Source organism: Tiliqua scincoides, chromosome 4, assembly GCF_035046505.1.
Source record: "Tiliqua scincoides isolate rTilSci1 chromosome 4, rTilSci1.hap2, whole genome shotgun sequence".
NCBI lineage: Eukaryota > Metazoa > Chordata > Lepidosauria > Squamata > Scincidae > Tiliqua > Tiliqua scincoides.
Genome location: NC_089824.1, coordinates 166,614,037 through 166,635,279, shown reverse-complemented (window position 1 = coordinate 166,635,279; position 21,243 = coordinate 166,614,037). Strand labels below are relative to the sequence as shown.

Below are 21,243 nucleotides of genomic sequence, written 5' to 3'. Positions count from 1 at the left end.
ATGCAGTCTATCTGGTTAAGTTGGCAGAAATTGTAAACTGAACAAGTTACACCATACTCCTTCTTTATGAAAAAGAACGCTTAAGGCAGCCTTTCTATCCTTTTACATCCAGTAGTTGCAGATAATAGAATTAAATGCATTTAAAATGAAAAATGACTGAAGCAGAGACCTTTCAAGTGACCTGAATTATAACCCTTTTTTTAAAACTATCATTTTAAAAACAAGAGCAAAATGAAGCAGCTGCTTTAGAAGTGAAGATCTTCATTAAAGCAATCTTGCGTCATGGAACGTTATTTATAGTTTTTGCGCAGAACTGGATTGAAAAAAGTATGTATGCAGGAGTTTAACTGGGCTGATTTCTTTCTGTAGATTCCACAGGATCAGTACAGCATTGATCCAAATCAATCAGACAAACAGGAGATTGCGTGTATTGCCTTCAGCCCTGCAGAGGAAACACTCCTCATCAGCACAAATAAGAATCAGCTCTATTTACTCTCCATGTCATCGGCTGAGTTGGTCAAGGTGAGTTCATTCTGACCACTGTGTTCTGAACAATGACAGGATATGCAGTGGAATTCAACAGAACTGTAGATACTGTTGATGCAAACACCTATCAGCCTGCTAAGATGACTGAAAGCTAATCAGCATCAGACGGTTCAACAATTCTCTCACCAATCATTATGTCACTTTTGTGGCAGCAGCAGGGCTCTCTAGGATTGGGCCATAATTATGCTTTTTCCTTACACTGTCTCTTTTTCTGTTTTCAAAAAAGGAGGTGTGGTGGCAGTCCTTTTCAAATACTATTCAATATTTCATGTCTCACTTCATAGGAGCACAAACACATCTAGCTATCTTAAATATGTATTTCAGAATAATTTCCCAAGACCTAGAAGGATGTACATACAAACATTCTCGTGATTTCTGTATAGGACTCTTTATAGGGTACCTTTTTATATGGCGTGCAAAGTTACTCTGCAATTACGCTCAATTTTTCCTTTTCAATGGTAATTTAAAAATATTCAGCAATATTAATAAAACTATTATGGCACTGAGCCATTTCAGTGCTTTGATGTAGTGAACATTAGGTATTTCCTTTTGATATATAAAGAGATGTTCAGTGTTGTCTTGTGTTAGCGGTTTTCATAGCAGACTTTAGTCACATGGGCATTTCTAGCTAACACTTTTATGATATGTCACTAGGGGGAGATGGCTCGCTTTGAATATCTGGCTTACCCAGTACATTCTTCTTCCATAACTGGCTTGGACACCTGTATCCGCAAGCCCCTCGTTGCAACCTGTTCACTGGACAAATCTGTCCGCATCTGGAACTATGAAACCAAGTAAGGATCTATGTTTTGCTGCACTTTTTTTTGATTTTGTTGTTGTGTACTCATTACCCAAACAGTGCCAGTTTCCTGAAAAGTCAGTGTGCGTGGGGCAAGTGCCAGCCCTATTCTGACTGAATACTATTAAGGCCCAAATCTTAACCAACTTTCCTGCACTGACATAGCTGTGCCAGTGGGGCATATGCTGCATCCTACAGTTGGGTGACAGTCACAGAGGCCTCCTCATGGTAAGGGAATGTTTGTTCCCTTACCTCAGAACTGCATTGCCCTTATCTTGGTGCTAGAGTGATAGTTAGGATTGCACCTTAAGTTGCAGTAGCAATGGGCAAGCTTCAAAGAAGAGACAGGGGGTTCTATGTGGTCATAGAACTACTGTGTTCATGGCATGAACAGAAGCATTAGTTCTAAATCCAGATAAATTATACAGTATAGTTATCAGCTTTAGAAAACCCAACCTTTTTTTGGCTTTTTTGTATCATCTTCAAGGAAAAGGCTTTTTTTTAAAAATCCATGGAAAACAATACCCATTATGGGATCCTCATCTCATATAATTTGTTGTGTGAACAAAGATTTAGGTAGGCAGTTGACAATATCCTTGTGAGTTTTCAATTCAAGTGTCAGATCAGCTCAATCTTTTCATTGATGAGAGGAGGAAAACTACCATTTTGAATATTTGGGGAAATTGGGGTGGAATAGCCACATTTCCATTTTGATCTCTTATGTGCTATAGGCAACATACATAGACATTAGCAATGGTGGATAAGGCGTATGTAGAAATATCCAAGAAGACCTGGGAAGATAACTATATAGTCAAAAGACCACATCCTTTACTCCTTTCATGTGTCACATGTAACTCTTGTCAGTGGATGTACCTTTGAGATAACCAAGGCAGTTGGAATCTGTCTTAATACCCACTAAAAACGGCAACAGCTATGGTACTGCGTAAACATTCTAATGGAGAGGCATCCCCTATCCATGCTAGTCAGATGGTCTTGTAATAATGAACCTTAATTTGACTTACAACCTAAAATATTACCATGAAAATTAGCAGGAGCTAATTTTTTTATAAGGTGTAGAAATAGGAGTTTGTAGCTTGCTTATTTACCAAATGAGAATCAATAAATTCTTATCTCCACAGACTGTTATAAAACGTACATCCTTTTTTATTTAATATAAAATATATTTAACATCTTCCTACAAAAAACATATATTCAAGGCAGCGCTCAATATTAAAAACTGTTCCAAATGAACACTTCCAATGAGCTAGCTAGGTCACTTCAGAACTGGCAAAATAAGTCTCCCACCAGCGCTAACTGCTGAAAAGCATTGTTAAGTGCTTTCTGTCTGCATGCTAAGTTGTGCACTGCTGGGATGCTGGCTGGAAAATCGGAGGCTTCCCATGCGCATCACTGGTTCTCTCACTGCCTGCCAGAGCAAGCAATCAGCAAAAGAGGGGAGAGGATGGAATGGGGGTGGGGTGGCATATCAGGTGGTGGGGAGTCTGCAGAAGGGGGTGGATCTGGCAGCCATGATGTCTATCTCCTTTCCTGCAACCATGAAAGCTATCTCCTTTCCTGCAACCTCCCTATGCTCTTTCTGTCCTTGGACTTGCGCTAGCAAAATCACTTGTGCAGGTCCAAGGAGACCCATTGTGAAGCAGGAGGCTTACAGAGGTGTAAGGGGATTTAAATCCCCTTTACCTCTGAAGCCTCCCAATCACACACCTGCCCGCCCCCCACTGGATGCAGCACTCTCGTTTTTGGAGCAGCTGCACCAGCACGTGGAGGAGGATTGAGTTCTAAGGACTGAGCTCTAAGTGTAAATGCAAAAAAAAGTGATGAATTCTTTTCTGATCAGGTTGGAGAGGAAGTACTTTTCTATGGGTACCTAAAAATGAATGGAACAGGGGATAGGAAACATCAAACCGACAATATATCTGAATTAATTTGATTGTCTGATAGCATGAAGTCCTCATTCACATCATATACTCCTTTCATGTGACGCATTACCTGATGATTTTTGCTGCCTTGTTTGTGTGTGTTGAATTCATTCATTTAAAATATTTTTGTCCTACCTTTCTTCTTAAATAAGGAGGTACCCAAGGCAGCTTCCGTCAATGTAAATAACAGAAGGTGTCTAAAACATCAAACAAGGTCATAAAATCAAGATCTCCCAGTTTTAAACAAATAATAATGGTTGCAGAGTAAATATATAAAGATAAATACATACTTTAAAACAAAAAACCAAGCTCCAAATGTCACCCTGAAAAGTTGTGTTTTCAGCTGCTATCATAATAATAGGAGAGAAGAGCTATCCTAATTTCTACTGGTAGGGAGTTCCACACTTGAGGCAGCACCACAAAGAAGGCCCTCTCCCATATCATTGCTAGCTGAACTTTTGGTGGTGGCAGAATGCAAAGGAGGACCCCTCCAGAAGACCTGAAGGATCAGCTTGTTTCATACGGGGGGGGGGGCATCCTTTAGCTCCCTAGTCTTAAGCCATTTAGGACTTTAAAAGTCAATCTTCACGCCTGTCAAGTTTTCCTTGTTCCCCTTTGTGGTCTGTTTCCAAGCATTGAACCTTCTTCAAGAAGACAGAGTGTGGCAAAGAATGGCACAAACTACAGCTCTGTTGGGGAAAAGACTGGGGTGTGCATTAATTGCCACGGTTAATTTCACTGCAGCATGCTGGACCTGTACAAGGAGTACCAAGAAGAAGCATATGCCCTTGCCTTTCACCCCAGTGGCCTGTATGTTTTGGTTGGTTTTGCTGACAAACTCCGACTTATGAATCTGCTAATTGATGACATTCAGACTTTCAAAGACTTCACTGTTCGAGGATGCAGAGAGGTGAGGAGCGCAGGAAAGAAACCTGACAGAAGAGCTTAGCTGGAGAACACCAGGAGGAAGGAAGGTGGAGTAAAGCATTGGAAGTATATTGGAAGATGCCATGAGTGGGATTAAATGGGATAGGAAGGAACGTTTTTTGATTAGGAGGTTGCCTCTAGTTGTAACCTCATGCATGGTTGGAGGCTGCTTTCTGCATGTGACCTCCAAATTCCAGATAACTGGTATCTTCAAAAAGAGGTTGTCTTTATGAATTCTCCTTGCCTGATGCTATCTCCTTCTCTCTACAGTGTGCCTTCAGTACAGGGGGCCACCTGTTTGCAGCAGTAAATGGAAATGTGATTCACGTTTACTCCTTCATAAGTTTTGACAATATCATTAACCTGAAAGGACATAATGGGAAGGTCAGTGAATGACATCCACAATACAGGTAAAAGTGTATCTGAAATTTCAAACGAACAGAATAGGAGGCAGCTGACCCTGAAATTCAGGCTAGGGCGAAATTCTTTTCTTTACTAGAAACCAAGTGGAAATTAGAATAATTCAAGGCCTGTGGTCCTTGCAGCAAAAAAAAAAAAGCTTCTGGATCTTGGCCAAGTGGTGATTCATGAGAGAACAGCCCCTCCTACCCTGGCATGATGCCTTTCCCACCTACCCTGTGAAAGTTTCAGCTACAGGAGATTCTATTTGGTCCCTCTTGATATTCCACCATCTGTCAAAAACATTTTTAACAAAATTCAACAAGCCTTATTTCTAGGATTATGATGGTTTGTTCACTTGCTGGGGTATTTTTTTTTCTTCAGGTGTTGGATATTGGTTGCTGCTTTGGAGTTTTAGTACATTATTTTATTATGGCATGTGTGTGTGTTTGCTGCTTTGGACACCTCTTTGGAGGAGAAGTTGCAAAACTTTTGAACAGCTCAATCCTATGCATGCTGCCCAATGGCAACACTTGTGGTGGTGCTGACTGTCATACAGTCAATGTCAGTCGCAAAAGGCACTGACAGTGCGCCCCAGCAGAGTTGGTGAGAAGGGTTCTCACACTGCTCGCTGATTATGGTAAGTCAGTGGGAGAGGTGGGAAGGGCAGCAGGAGGGCAGAACAGGGACAGGGGGGGCGAAATGGGGTGGGCAGATTGGGTCCTGGAAGGTGGCAGGATAGGCGGCCCTGGCCAATATCATGTCCCCCATCCCAGACCCAATCCCGCAGCATGGGTCCACATGGATCCAACTATTTAGCTGGCGAAGGTTTAAGTAGACCCTCCTGCACCATGGAGGCTTACCCCCAGGTAAGGAAACAAATGTTACTTTACCCAGATCTCCTGGATTGTCCCCTGTCCCCCCACAGGATGCAGCAGTCACCATTTTGGCGCTTCTGTATCAGCGGGGGAATAGATAGGATTAGGCTGTGAAGAAATAAAATGACATGGTACAATGGTAATAAGCGAGTGGGCATAATTTCACAGAAAAAATGCCTCCTCTGACTAATAAACCACTGCATAGTGTCATTTTTCCCCCTAGGTGCGCTCTGTTGTCTGGAGCATAAATGATTATAAACTGGTCAGCTGTGGCTCAGATGGGGCAGTGTATGAATGGAATCTCCAGAATGGCAAGAGGGAATCTGAATGTGTACTCAAGTCCTGCAGCTACAGTGGAGTGGCAATATCCCCAGATACAAAAGTCATCTTCGCTGTTGGCTCTGATCAAACCATCAAGGAGATTTCTGATTCCTCGGTGAGCTTGTGTCATGTTCTTATGTTACTGATCAGAGGGTAACAATACACAAGAGAATAGTGCTATATCTCAAATGAACCTAGTACTGAGGCATACAGCACTCATCTTTTGACTTGCAACACCTGAGGTTGCCAGTCTGTTCTGTACCAGTTGTGTTTTTACTTCTCCTTACCTTCTTAGTTACAGTGCAACCATTATCTGGTCAAAAATGCACACTTGCTCTGTAACTTGCTGCATATGATAAACATAATGTGGTAGAGCTTAATGGATCTCCTTTTTTCAGATTCTTCGGGAAGTACCCACATTTGATGTTACTTACACCTGCATAGTAGTTTCGCATTCTGGGCGCATGGTGTTCACTGGAACCTCCACAGGGACCATCCGGTCTATGAAATATCCACTACCTGTGCACAAGGAATTCAATGAGTATCAAGCTCATGCAGGTCCAGTCACAAAGGTACAGGCCAAGAGTATTTCCATTCATCTTTGAGTCACTTTGATTGCCCTTACCTTTGTGTATCTTTTCTTTTCCTCAGGCTGCAACATCTACTGATGCACGAATGTGCAATACTTTGCTAAATGAGCCACACAGAGGTGTTTAGTTTATCTAAATAGGATATATTTATCATGCATCAAAGTAACACTGGGAATTGCTAGGCATCAGACAGTGAAGAGTCCAATTGTAGTGTAAGAAACAGAACTGGCCTGTCACGGCATGGCTTCAGAAGCTGTTGGTGCTTGAGCCAGGCCTGGATAGGAAGGCTGTGAGAATGAGTTATGTGTACATTCTTCCCACACACACACACACCGCCACTGCCATTCAAATGGAGTTCACCTAACTCAGGAAATATACAGGAGTGTATATTTGAGTGCAGGAAATATCTTTCTGCAAATATCAAATTTGCTTAGAGACTGGAAAGCAACAGGTAGGACACTGTGTGCAAGGGATTTCTAGTGATTTCTTTTTCAACTTTGCTGTGAGCCTCTCCCTTATAGGTTTGAGAAATGATCAGAGAAAAGAGGTAAGAGTGAGTGTGCATTTTAAGAGTCCTGTGAAATCTGCCTACTAGAGGTCAGATTTTGATTTTAGATAGGGCAGGGATGGGCAAACATTTTGACAGGAGGGCCACATAATCTCTTTGACACTGTATCGGGGGCTGGGAAAAAATTAATTTACATTTCATATTTGAATAAATTTACATAAATGAATACATTAGAGGCAGAACTTACGTGAATGAATGAATTTTACTGAACTTATTTATAATACACATGAGAACTATAATGCAGGCATGTAGGACCACATGAGAACTATGAACTGTTTGCCACAGTGAAAGCATACAGACCAAGCCAAGACCATACATGTCACACATAGAGACATAAGCTGTTCAGAGGCAGTTGGGGGGGTGTTAAAAAATGCCAAGGGAAAAACAGAAAACACATGGAGACTATAAAAGGCCCTGCTCTAACTCAGCCCACAGCTTGTGTCTGGCGATCGTGATAAAGTCATGGACCAGCATGGGCCCCAACAGTCTCTGACAAGCTAGAGGCTCATTGGAGACTGGAGGCTCCCTGCGGGCTGGACTGACAGGCCCCAAGGGCTGCAAATGGCCCCTGGGCCGGGGTTTGCCCATCCCTGAGATAAGGGATCAAGAATAGAATGTCAAATGTCCATGAAGGATCAGGTAAGGTGAAGCTAATGAAGGTGGGGAAACATTTTGAGAATGAAATGTATCTTTAGAGTGGAAGACAAATTGATACATAGAGAAGGGAAAATTTCTTCCGCATAGACAGCAGGACAAGAGAATACAAGGCGATAAATACAGGACTGCATTGGGCCTAGTGAGAAAAGTTTAGTGTGATTTAACTGGTTGATTTAGCCTGTCCACTGCCCTTTATTTTATGTATTTAAATATTTATATTTGACTTTTCCAAAAGCTCAAGGAAGCTAACAACAATTCATAATGGTATGAACCAGTAAATAGACAACATAAAATACATAAGAATAAAATGCAACTAATTAACCAATAAAATTCAGAACACCAGTACACAGTGACCTTTCTTTTGTCCAACTCTCCAGTTGTCCTTTCTCAGAGTTCAGTAAAGGTGATACCTCGTTATCCTCTGGGGTTCCATCCCAGAACCCCCAACAAATCAAAAATATCAGTGGATACCAAATCAGTGGAAAAATAGCTTTAAAGACCCACTTCCAGGTTTCTTGCTCCTCTATTATTGCCCCAGAATGCATTGGTATAGACACTGTACCACATTCGGTCACTAGATGGGGTGAATAATGGAATCTAGTTGAATGAAATTATAATTTTTTAACAATGTGAAGGTAGGAAAATTGGATTTTGGTGCTTTTTTCCCCCTTGTTACAAAGCATTTAAAGGTGGACCTCAGTATCAGTGGTGAGTCAAATCAGTGGATACCGAGATCCCACCTGTATGCCTTTTGTAATTTTTGTTTCTTCCCAGATGTCCATAACGTCTGATGACCAGTTTTTGCTAACCTCTGCAGAGGATGGTTGTATTATTATTTGGAAAGTATATGACAAAGAGGGACGTGGGCTGAAAAGGGAGAGAGATGTACCATACTCTGATGAAGTGTTGATCACTAGAACAGACATGGAAGAGAAGGTCAGTTACAGTACAGCACAGTATAGTTCCCATATTCTCATAAGAGTTTGCAGCTACACAGTATCCTTCAAATAGGAAAGTGGAAATTTGAATATCAGTGTGCTTTAGATCCTCATGTGGACAGCATATATCCAACAAGATCTATGATTGTAGCAAAGTTATTAGAATAAAGGTTTTCATGCAGGATTCAAGCATGATACACCTAATGCTAACTTTTTAAGTCACAATGCACCACGTCCCTGAGAACTGCTTCATATGCAACACAGCAGCAAATGCAGGCTTGTTTCTGTACTGTTTCATATATGTAGCCACTAGGACAGTGGTACTCAAACTTTTCCGGCCAGTGGATCCCTTGAACCCCATGGCTGTTGGCCATGACTCCCCATCATGTTCCTGAGGCCTGGAAGTGACATCATTAAACAGGAAGTGGCCAGAAATATGAACTATATTAAATATATCAGCTGCTGATCACTGTTGGAGACAGGATGCTGGAGTAGGTAGATTTTGTCTGGTCCAGGATGACTCATTTTTTTAAACTTTGTAAGCATACCAATAGAATTGTTTTATCAAATGAACTTTGTGAACAACCAGTCTGACCAACATTACACACACATGCCTGTGGACCCCAATCCAACTAGTCATTTCTCCCATTCTCCTTGGATAGGATTGAACCCTTTATTAATTTCATGAAATTAAATTTTTCTAGCAGCTGGTGGGGAAAACAAAAATAGACCATGAAATTATATCAGAGCTGATGAGGGTTTGGTTAGGAAGCTGATTTGTCTCCTATACTAGGAGACGCACAGCTCAAGCTTATGCATGTCTACTCAGAAGTAAGTCCCATTAGAGTCAATGGGGCTTACTCCCAGGAAAGTGTGGATAGGATTGGGCTGGCAATCACTTCATCAATGGCTGATAAGTATTCCCTTCAAATAGCAAGGTTCATCACTTTAAGAATACAGCCTTTCCTCTTCAGTCAAACAACAACATTAATAAATCACTTTAAAAACAGTACCCTTTTTCTGCTCCTGGCCAAGTGAGGTGTGTGCTTCTCTCTCCCCCCCCCCCCCTTTGCCAACTGCATGGAAGCAACTTTAAGAGTCCTGATGACTGGTAAAATAGGAAGCGTTTTATTTGGGGAGGAGGAGGAAAGTGGGAAGGTTTGGAGATCGAAAGGGGGGAGTGGAAGAGGGAGGGGGTTGAAAAGAGAGATTTCACTTTAATGAGAAGCAATCCCAGGCTGGGAACTAGGAACCAACCAGACAAGGATCAGCAAGGGTAAGGACTGCAAGCCGATGCTCGGAAGAGGGCGGGGTGGCAGCAGCCACTCTTGAAGCTGAGCAACTCCCATTTCTTCTGCTTTAAAAAAAGCGCAAACGGGCAGAAGACGGGCTCAGGGGTATTCTGGCCAGGGGTGTGACTGTATCGCTGGGAGAGGACACCCCGCACCTCCCCTTTGAGTTCCTGGCACCGCCCTAAAGAGCTGTGCCTCACAGTTTGAATAACACTGCACTAAGAGTATATGCTGCCTTCACAAAGGGCATTTTTAGCAATATATGCAGAATGTATTATCTGCATTTAATGTGTGAAGTAGCCTTAACCAACAGTTCTGGCAGCCTACTGTTCATGAGTTTTCTTTTTCATTTCATATGATAATTTATTCACTGACTTATTTTGCTATCACTCTGGTAATGATTTGCCCTGCAGACTCAGATTATGCTTGAGCTGAAAACACGTGTGGAGGAGCTGAAGATGGAAAATGAGTACCAGCTACGTCTCAAGGACATGAATTATAATGAAAAGATTAAGGAATTAACTGAGAAATTCATCCAGGAAATGGAATCGTTGAAAACCAAAAACCAGGTGCTGTTCATACCATATTGGCGAATGCAAGGACATAGCATTACTGCATGGACCTTTTAATAAACTTACTTTTTTCCTATCACACAACCTTTTGAGGAATTGAGTTGTTGGCATGGCTATTTAGGGATACAATGTTCATCTCTTTTTCAGGTTTTAAAAACAGAAAAAGAGAAACAGGAAATTCATTACCAGGATCAACTTGCAGAACTAGTGGAGAAGCAGTCAAGGGAAGTGCAAGACCTAGGTGAGGAGGATCCTAAGTAATACTTGCCTGCAGAGTATGAAAAAGGCCTTTCATTCTCTAGGCAAAACATGGAGAGCGAAACATTTTGTTAAAAAATATAAATCCACAGTTCCAACCCTTTTGTCTGTCATGGCAAAGGAGTCACTGTGAGATCTGAGTCTATTTAGCCATGTTGGGAATAATTTGCTTTTTTGTAAATGGAATTAATTAATTTTTTGTGATGAATGTATCTCCCTGCCAAACAAGGCAGGGGAAATGGAAGTTCTAATGAAGAAAAACACAAATGGTAACTAACTGATACATAGACCACAATTCATACAGGTGCATTGTCAGGGAATCAGAATTCTTTTGCAAATCATTTGAGTTCTGCAAGCCACTTAGAACCAGGTTTTCCTCTGCACTCCTTTCCTGCCTATCTGCTATTTAAAATGATGGCAGTCAGCACAAGTGGTGCAGTTCACACCCTTGCTAAGAGCCCAATCCTGAGGAATGCGCGCCGGTTCACTGCCAGTGCACACTGTTGCAAATGTGCCAGAAGACACGTCTGTAACCATTACCACTGGCCCAGCACCAGAGCTGGCCCAGCACAAGCTTTTGCTGGGACAGCGCCAGTTAGAAGCTGATGGACCGCCGCTCGGCACTCCATGAGAAGCGCTGGGTGGCAGAAAGGTGAGTGGAGAAAGGCAGGGAGAAGGCGTGAGGGGAGGGAGGAGGGCGGGGGTGGGATTGGCGGAGCTCCTGGCCTGTCACGAGGCACCTTTACCCTGCACCAGCTGAATAGTCAGGTAGGGGACAAATTTCCCCTTCTCCTGAGGAGCTGCCGGCGTCTGCCTGGTGTGCTCAGGATGCCGCGGCAGCCATTTTTTTGCATTGCTTCAGCCTTTCTCACCAGGCAGCTCTCCAACATCAACATCTGCACAGGATTTTTCCCAGCATGACATCATTTCTAATTTCTTGGGAGAGGGGCCTTGCACACTTCTGATTTAGCTCTGAAGAAACAAACATATTTAAGAAGTCCTTGTGTGGACTCATCCATAAAGATATAGCAAATGGAGTCTCAAAGCTAGTAGTTATTGAGTAGTGTTGGAAAGAATGGAGCAATGTGGGGTTCACAAAGACAGGCATTAACAGTTAGGATTCTAAGTATGCTCCCTTGTTGAAAACCAAGAATAACCTGGATAGGGCAAAACACACTTGGTACTCGATAATGTTTTATTTTCTGTGCCACCCTTTTTCTGGTCAGAATCTGGCAACAATCAGAAGCTGTTGCTAGAATATGAGAAATACCAGGAACTGCAAATGAAGTCGCAGCGCATGCAGGAGGAGTATGAGAAGCAGCTGCATGAATTGGAAGAGAGTAAAAACCAGGCATTGGAGGAACTGACAGAATATTATGAGGCAAAGCTGCTTGAGAAAACCACTTTGCTGGAGGAGGTATGAGCTATGTACACTTTTGTTTTTAAAATCAGGGCCAGATGTGCAAAAAGTCAGATTTTCTGCATTAATAAACGATTATTTAAGCATGGAAAATGTAGATGAACAATGGATGGATGACAGTTATGTGAATCTCCCTTAAGAGTAATGAACAAGATGTGGCAATCCTAGACGAATCCAATCCAATCCTGAGCTGCCCAGTGCAAAAGGCTGTAGAGGCACCAAAAATGGCTGCTGCAGCATCCTGAGTGTGCCAGGCAGCTGCCAGTGGCTCCTTTGAGGAAGGGGACAGTCGTCCCCTTCCCCTGGTTAAGGAAAGCAGCCCTGCAATGGGACTACTTGACTCTGCGATGGCTATTTAGCTGGTGCAGAGTAAAGGCGTCTTGTGTCGGGCCTTAAGGCCCAACACAGGGATCTGGATCCGGTAGAGCCTTCTGCCCTGCTTTCTCCCCATCACACCTTCTCTCCGCCCTCTCCCTGCCCCAGAGCACCTCCCCTTAGGCCTCCACTAACCTCTCCACTGCCTGACGCTTCTCATGGAACACTAGGTGTAGTCCGCCAGTCTCTGACCAGCGCTAACAGTCACAGGCATACCTTATGGCACGTTTGTGTCAGTGCATGCCAGTGGTGAGTCAGTGAGCATTCTACAGGATTGGGCCCTATATATCCAGTCTGATTTGAAGTGGACCCTGTATCACTTCTCAACAAGACATTCAGCAGAGTGACACCATGTTGCTGCCTTTGTTTTCCCAGTGCAAATTTGCCTCATGCCCAACCTGGGCCCCCATCCCCAACTCCTAGGCCATCCCTGGTACTTCACCTTGATTCCCAGTCATGTTTTCAGCCTTCCTCTTACGTTTCCCCTTCCTGTCTTTCAGGCTCAGGATGAGACAAGACAGCAGCTTCGAGAATTCGAGGAAACCAAAAAACAGATTGAAGAAGATGAAGATAGAGAAATTCAGGATATCAAAATTAAATATGAGAGGCGGCTTCGTGAGGAAAGAGAATCCAACCTGAAGCTAAAGGGGGAGACAGGAATCATGAGGAAAAAAGTATGCTCAAATTTCTCCGATTATCATACTTCTGGTTTGTATTTTGGTTTAAGATTTATGTTCCATCCCCTTCAAACAGTGACACTTGAAGTGATGAGCAAGATGAATAATAAAACCATAAACAGAAAGCATTTCTATAAAAAATTACAATTTACAAAAAAAGAACAGTTTACATTTAGCTATCAACTAATTATATTGGAAACACAGCCACAATAATGCCAAATGAAAAACCAGTTCCCATCACTCTCAGCTACTGCAAAATGTTTTAGTTTTTGATGTCTTCTTTGTGAAATGCCCTCACTAGGGAAGCCCACATAGGACTCTTATTATATACCTTCAGGTGTCTGACCAAGGTGTTGCTTTTTAAACAGGCATTCAGATTAAATTGATTTTACTATGTTGTAGTGTGTGTTTGTGCTGGCATTTGGGCAGGAGGATTTCTCAGTATTTCCTGCTGGGATTTCTAAGTATTTGCTGCTGTACTGTTGTTTTATCATGATGTGTTTGGTTATTTAATTTCTGTGTTGTGAGTTGATTTGAGATACTCATAAGAGAGGTGGGGCATAAATTAAAATAAATAAATTCCACCAGCACACTTGAGTATGAGGTTGCCAGCCCTCCAGGATTAGCCTGGTGTCTTCAGGAATCAGCAAATCTCCAGGAGACCACTAAAAGTAACCTTAGAAATTTTATCAGAGCTTCTCTGGTTAAATGACATTACATCATATTGAAAAAAAAAAAATCCAAGAATGAAAATACTTTTATATTTATAAAATATCTTTAATAAGCATGGACATGGTATATAAAAAATGAATCTCCTCATGTTTTATGGTCTTCTGTAAGTACGGTTGCTCTATAAATGGATATGGGGCAAGCCAGCTTATTCAAGATTTGATTGCATTTTTAAAGTAAAATTTATTTTGCTATTGCTGAATAAGACACCAGCTCACAGTCCCTAGCCATCTGTCCCTAGCAGATAATCTATGCTTGTCTCACTAGTTCAATAGTCTCCAGAAAGAGATTGAAGAACGCTGCAGTGACATTGAAGCAATGAAGTTGGAACAGCAAAAGTTGCAAGGGATCATTAAGGCCTTGGAGAAGGACATCCAGGGGCTGAAGAGAGAGATTCAAGAAAGAGATGAGACAATTCAAGACAAGGTGAGACACCTAGAAGGTTTGGTATGTGTTCCTTCATCTTGTTTGTGACATTTCACCATCCCCAGCTGGCTTTCAATGCCCATATTTCTAACTGGCAGAAAAGATCTAGATCTGTAAATAAGGCCTCCATATGGGTGCTTCCCAGTCTGAGGGCTGGAGTATGGTGTACTTTGGCCATTGACTGTCCTTCCTTCTCTGTACCCACCTTTCTCTGCTTCCCCATTTACCATTGTCTCACATAAGTTCTTTCCGACTCCATTGTACTTGTCTGATTGTCTAAGGATGGAGGTATGATAGGTCCCTGTATCTATTTGCATACACTTTACCCATGTACCTGTTTTGTTTGTCCTAGGAGAAGCGAATTTATGATCTAAAGAAGAAAAATCAGGAATTGGAGAAATTCAAATTTGTATTAGATTACAAAATAAAGGAGTTGAAGAAGCAAATAGAGCCACGTGAGAATGAAATCAAAGCAATGAAGGAGCAGATCCAGGAGGTGAGAAGCAGACCAGACAGATCACTTCCTGCTCTGAGGCTTGATCTGCTTGAAGACCACATCAGGTTACAGGCTTCCTTCACAATCTCATCTCTTCTCATGCATCTGTGCAGATGGAGGGAGAACTGGAACGTTTCCACAAGCAGAATACACAGTTAGAGCTGAACATAGCGGAACTGCGACTAAAGCTGAGAGCCACAGACCGTGAGATGCATAAAGAGATGCAGAAGGTGCGTCTAAAAGATGTGAAAAGAGTGGTCAGGTGGTGGTCATGTCACTAAGAGAAATACAAATTGGGCCAGAGTTAGTTGCTGAAGGAGTTCTGGGTAAGGTGAAATCTTTGCACTTTTCTCTGCCAAGAGAGAGTGTTCTGAAAAAGAGATCTGCATATACTTCTGCATATACTTTATTCACTATCTAGAGGCCAATGTTATCAGGTCCACTACTGACATTTACAATATCCCTGATGAGCAGTTACTAGTGAGCTGGACATTTGTATGTTGTACTTGATAAAAGCAGCAAGTTTAAATTGATGTATGCTATACTTGTATACTAATGAACTGTTAGTAGCCAAGTCACAAAGTAGCTTTCAGGTTCAGGAATGAATGTGCCAATTATCACCATAGATAGAGAAACTATAATTGGTCCTTCTTTTGAGTCACACATATAGACTTGATGGAAGGCCCTTCTGTCTTTAAGACGATGTAAATTTTTCTTGCACCGAGTCTGGTGTTTGTGTTTTCCAGCAAAGGAGGGTAATGACATTTTGGAGTGCATTTTAGGGTGCTCTTCTGTAAGTAGCCTAATAGGTGGCTTCACACGTGCCTGTCTATGACTTGATGATTGCAATATCAAGTGATAACTTGCATGTATGAAACAGCTATCATGCTGCAAACACCACAGATTTCTGTATCCTCTCAAATGCAATGATCTGCTTTCCATTGAAGGCAATTCACACCAAGTTAAGAAGTGATAAATTATCCTGAGATATAATGAACATGTGTAAGCAAATTCATCCTGTGGTGCTAGTTCATTAAGGGCAAGGCTGAGAATATTTTACAGGGTCAAATCTCCCCCCCCCCTTTCCCTGTGGGACATTCTGGCTGGCACGTGTCCCTCACAATATGTGAGACTTCATTTAAGCCAGAACAAGCAGGCCAGCCAACAAGCAAGGTATTCTGCTGATTCAAGCTTTAACGTTTTTCTCCGCAGGAGCGAGACATGGAAGCACTCATCAAGCGATTTAAAACTGACCTTCACGACTGTGTAGGCCTCATCCAGGAGCCCAAGAAACTAAAGGAGAGCATCAGGGATATTTATGAGAAATATGTACAGAAAGCAGATATGGTAAGGGAAAATTGTCCCCTCTTAGCAGCAGGTCTCCATTCTGCCTTATTTGAGCTCACTTCCTTTGTTTCTCCAGGTTGAAATTGTTGGTGTTAACTCAGACCTGCATGAGGAGTATACACGACAACGAGAGCATCTTGAACGCAACCTGGCCACGCTGAAGAAGAAGGTGATAAAGGAAAGCGAGATCCATCGTGGAGACTATGTGCGCATCATGCAGGTACTCAGGCCTTGAGCTGTCACTAGGGGGAGTAGATGTGGTCAAGGCAGGCCTGAGTCAAGTGCTAAATCTAATGAAGAGCCAGAGACAGAAAGTGTAGTTAGGGCTGGTATGGTATTGAATATCAAGGGAGTCAACAATCTCCTCCCCTCCATTTTGCCCTTGATATCCTGCCTATCACCACACTTTTGCCCATCATACCAGCTTTCTCCTTATAGGTCTATAGCAGGGGTCTCCAGACTATGGCCCAGGGGCCGCAACTGTCCCCCCTGCAAGATTTTATCTAGCCTGCAGTAACTTAAAATATTTTTATTGCTAATTTTGTGACCTTTTTACTCATGTGTATAATTTATCAGTTTAAGCATGACATCATTTCTTTGCAATTGTCACATTTCTCTTTTGTTCTGAATCATATCATGCTGATTACAAAAAGGATCCAAATAAAACTTATTCATTCATTTAAACTTTTCATTTATCAAACTGATTTTTTGGGATCTTCAAAAATGTATAAAATATACAATGTGGCCCTCGTACTGAAATGTTTTGAGACCCCTGGCCTTATAGGGTTGTTGCAGAATAATTATCTCAGTTTAGGTGGCATTGTATCTTGATGCTACAGGAAAATGTGAGTCTCATCAAGGAAATCAATGAGTTGCGGAGGGAACTGAAGGTTACTCGCACTCAAATCCATGACCTCCAGTCAGCTCTGAATCTCCTTCAGAAACGCAAAAAGCAGCCCGGGCAGTCCACAGGTGATTCCTGTTATTCTTTAGCTTTCCCTTTCCTCCACTCTTTCACTGAAAATCTTTCCATCTCTTCTTCCCTAGCCCCTTTTTGCTAGAAGCTCTGAGACATGAAATAGGTGATCTCTTATATTGAATCAACATGTGTTGATGTGAGCCTGTCCAAGCTATTGAGTTACAGAATGAAAACTGAGCTAGTTTTAAAGCACCAGTTATCTTTCAAAAGATAATGGAACAGTAACGGAACCTCTTTAACAGGCACTTCAGCCATGTTTTCGTTAGCTAACAAGCCTATTGTATTTGCTTATGAAAATGCAAGAACTGTCAGTTGCCAGTTCCATCCCATTATGATTCTTAACTTGTCTGTTGTATAAGGCCTTGATAAGAGTACTGGATATAAATCATTTTGCCTGTAGTTGCTTTTGGCAAAGACTGTATCACATCAGAACTGGTCTGGCACATGTACGTTCATTGTATTCATTCACCTTTATATTTTTTGTTACTGGAAAGTTTGCATCCTGCTGCACCAAAGTTGTTTATCCAATACAAGATACATCCCTATTTATTTCAGTTTGTTTCCCCTGTAATTGACATGATAGCACTTGTTAGTGCAAAGCTACAAAGAATGCTAAAGCCTGAGGGCCTAATGCTATCCAACTTTCCAGCAACGGTGCTGCCATAATGAAGCCCCAAGGTAAGAGAACAAATGTTCCCTTACGTTGAAGAGGCCTCTGTGACTGTCCCTCCAGCACAAGATGCAGTGCATGCCCCATTGGCACGGCTCCCCTGGCACTGGAAAATTGTATGGGATTGGGCCCTAAGTTTCTGAATCGCATTGCCAAGTTTGCAAGTGCATGATGCATTCTTTTGTCTTTTTACTTGCTTTCCTGGTGATCCCTCATCTAGACTAATCTCCTGGGGCTATTCTTCACATTTATGTTCAATTAGTATGATTTTCCACTTTCCTCCAGATCTTTCTGCTGATCGGCAGCCCAGTCCAGGCATCCAGCGGCTGAATCCTGAGGAGGAAACCGAAAGGATCATTGAAATACAGCGTATAGAACTCAAGCACCTTCGAGAGCAAATGCAAGGGCAGGAGACAGCTCTTGCACTCCGGCCTGTGTCAGGTGCAAAACTTCCTATGTTGGAGATGCAAAAAAGTGGCTCACAGTTGCACTGACCTATCCAGAGAGAGCCCTGCACCATGGATCTGCTACCCTTTTTGCTCTGCAACTCTAATTGGAACAAGAACTCACTCGTGCCCCAACCCAGTGTTTTCTGGTTTTTGCACCTCTGCTGCTGGACAGAAGCAGGAGGTACAATAAACATGTCAGACTGGGTTTATCTGCTTTGTGCCTATGTATGCAAGTCTCTAGGCCTTCAGGCAGGAGAAGTAAATGTATGCAAAGCTCTAAGGAAGAAAGCTGAGTGCTCTTAGTCATGTCTCCAGCACAACGTGTACCTCTGTTTCTACCCTATTGCATAACCATATGAACATAACTGTATGAGGCAGAACATATAGTGAACTCATTTGAGAACAACTGTGACGCAAACAGACAAGCCAGGAAAGTTTGAACCCCTATAAATTCTCATTCTCTGGTCAGTCCTGAACAGGTCTGGGAAAGACAGAAGGTTTCCTGCATGGGATGCAGCCTTTAGCCATTGGCTACAGAATGCTAGTTGGTCTTCCGGAGTTCCTATCAGTTGAATCTTTTGGCCTAATCTGTATTTTCTGCCAAGCTGCTTTTCTCTCCACTTGCAGTACCCTAAGATTATACAGAGAGTAACTGCAGATAAGAACTTGCTCCCACCCTGTACTGTTTCTTTCACTCCTTTGACCTCTAAACCCTTGACAATACTCCACCCATTCCGTCTAAGTTTATTCTCCCTTCATACACCCCTTTCCTTATTCCTTCATACAGCCTCACAACCCCTACTTCGAGTGCTGTGGTGCCTCGCTCTTGATGCTCCTGTCTTTCCCAAAATCTATTCCCTGATGCTCAGCTTCTGAGGGATACACCGATAAATTGGAGGAGCTTTCCTTCATAGTAAGCAAAGTGTCGTGTACCCTTCTTGCCCTCTATGCACCTAGTTCTTATTTGTTGATCATACCTCACGTGCAGTGTGGATTTTGATTTTCTAGATCTGAATCTTAATTGCTTGGACATTGACATATCAGCACTGAGGGGTCTAAACCAAAAAAAATAGATGAAAGAAAAAGCAGTGGAGTCACTAGGGTTTGCATCATCTGGTGCAGGAGGCCAGCGCATCACCCCTATGATGGACTTCCACCCAGGCAGTGTGCCAGGCAGCGCCCCGCACAGTTGATGTGATGATGCGCTATTGCTCTGCCCCACTGGTTTTTTGGCTATAACTTTTGCTAGAATAGAGATATTTCAATTTGGTTTGTTTTCATAGCATTCTGCATGAAATTACGCATTGATTATGTAACATGATGGTATTATTAAAAAATACCAAGATTTAAAATTTTTTGGCCAGTAGTGGTGTCACCCCCCTGTGCGCATCACTTGGTGTGGCCTGCATCCCCTGGCAGCGCCACTGAGAGTGAGAAATAGCATTATGAATCTAAAAATATGTTGCAAACCAAGAACAAGATAGCAGTTAAGGTACTGAGAGGATAATTATAAAAAACAGAGAAAGCAGGAAATACTGAAGGATCCATTATCCCCATCAAAGAACGAAGGAGTAAGATGCTCTTTTTGAGTATCTGGAGCACAATGGGAAATACCTTTTGCCTTTCCAATAAAAATCTTGACAAGCTTATGGTGTTTCTTCATAATATAATGTAGTGGTACATCATCCTCTTCAGAACACAAACAAGTTAGGATTGTTTTTCCCCACCTCTGTTAGAGAAAACAGGCTTCTGCTGAACAGGTGATAAGTTTCAGGGAACAAGATCTGGAAGGTCAACACCATTTTAAGAATTTAGGGAGAGATTAGCCAGGTATCTAGAAAATAATGGGAGAGTTTATATAACAGCCAATCAAAGATTAACACTGCAGTCCTAGGCATGTCTCTTCAGAAGTAAGTCCCATTTATTTCAATAGTACTCAGGTAAGCGTATAAAGGATTGCTGCCTAAATCGAACAAAAACATTTTGAAGCAATCTTGTCCATTTCTCATGATAATAGGTAGTACAGTGAGTACTGTAGGTAGATCTGAATTTCAGGAACACTTTTGATGGACTTTCATAATAATTTTTAAGAACCTGGAAGGTTCTGAGGGAAAACTACTATAGATGGATGGCTAAAACTCACACTGAATAATAGATAACTTGTGAAATCATGTCAGAATGCGATTCTGGGTATCAGAATCGGACTCTATGATCTCTACTGAATGGAAAGTTTTTTCACTGTTTTTATCTTGTTCGCATTTAGAAATTGAATAATCTTTTTGGAATTGTTTCATGGCACATTCCTATATGTGTTTACTCAAAAGTAAGTCCCATTGTATGTAAGAACATAAGAAGAGCCCCACTGGATCAGGCCAAAGGCCCATCTAGTCCAGCTTCCTGTATCTCACAGTGGCCCACCAAATAATAATGGTATTTATATACCGCCTTTCTGGTCATCAGATTACTCCTTTGACTTTATTCAAGGAGGTTCACATAGGCAGGCTATCTCTAAACCCCAGAAGGGATTTTTATAACAGAAAGGTTGTATCTTTCAAGAACCACACAACATTTCAGATGGATTTTTCACGGTCTGGTATCACTTCTGGCCCCCAGTTACCTCCCTCTAAACCCCCCCCAGGGGATTTTTACAATAACAGAAAGGTTGTATCTTTCAAGAACCACACAACATTTCAGATGGATTTTTCACGGTCTGGTATCACTTCTGGCCCCCAGTTACCTCCCTCTAAACCCCCCCCCCCGAGGGGATTTTTACAATAACAGAAAGGTTGTATCTTTCAAGAACCACACAACATTTCAGATGGAACTTTCATGATCTGGTATCACACTTCTGCTGCTTCAAGGTCTTGCCATTCAGGGAACTGCTGGTGGCCTTGAACTGGTGACCTTCAGATGTTATCTTCGGGTAATGAAGGCTATACCCTCTAGACCAGACCTCTTGCCCCAGGGAGCACACAAGACAACAGACACAA

General features: G+C 42.2%; 1 protein-coding gene across 4 annotated transcripts in view; it reads left to right on the top strand.

Moving 5' to 3' along the window:
• Window positions 1-19,873, top strand: part of CFAP57 (cilia and flagella associated protein 57) — a 28,953-nt gene extending 9,080 nt beyond the window's left edge. For 2 of the 4 annotated variants that reach the window (XM_066624247.1, XM_066624243.1), the window contains 18 exons: window positions 370-522; window positions 1,201-1,340; window positions 4,030-4,195; window positions 4,483-4,596; window positions 5,713-5,925; window positions 6,209-6,382; window positions 8,400-8,561; window positions 10,269-10,424; window positions 10,575-10,668; window positions 11,912-12,102; window positions 12,981-13,154; window positions 14,154-14,312; window positions 14,665-14,808; window positions 14,922-15,038; window positions 16,021-16,155; window positions 16,232-16,375; window positions 16,995-17,127; window positions 18,090-19,873. In XM_066624247.1, the coding sequence (XP_066480344.1) occupies window positions 370-522; window positions 1,201-1,340; window positions 4,030-4,195; window positions 4,483-4,596; window positions 5,713-5,925; window positions 6,209-6,382; window positions 8,400-8,561; window positions 10,269-10,424; window positions 10,575-10,668; window positions 11,912-12,102; window positions 12,981-13,154; window positions 14,154-14,312; window positions 14,665-14,808; window positions 14,922-15,038; window positions 16,021-16,155; window positions 16,232-16,375; window positions 16,995-17,127; window positions 18,090-18,298 (2,778 nt within the window). In that variant the 3' untranslated portion in view covers window positions 18,299-19,873. The remainder of the gene's footprint in view (window positions 1-369; window positions 523-1,200; window positions 1,341-4,029; window positions 4,196-4,482; window positions 4,597-5,712; window positions 5,926-6,208; window positions 6,383-8,399; window positions 8,562-10,268; window positions 10,425-10,574; window positions 10,669-11,911; window positions 12,103-12,980; window positions 13,155-14,153; window positions 14,313-14,664; window positions 14,809-14,921; window positions 15,039-16,020; window positions 16,156-16,231; window positions 16,376-16,994; window positions 17,128-18,089) is intronic. The other 2 variants (XM_066624248.1, XM_066624249.1) reach the window with 2 other exon arrangements.
• The last annotated feature ends 1,370 nt before the right edge of the window (window positions 19,874-21,243 follow it).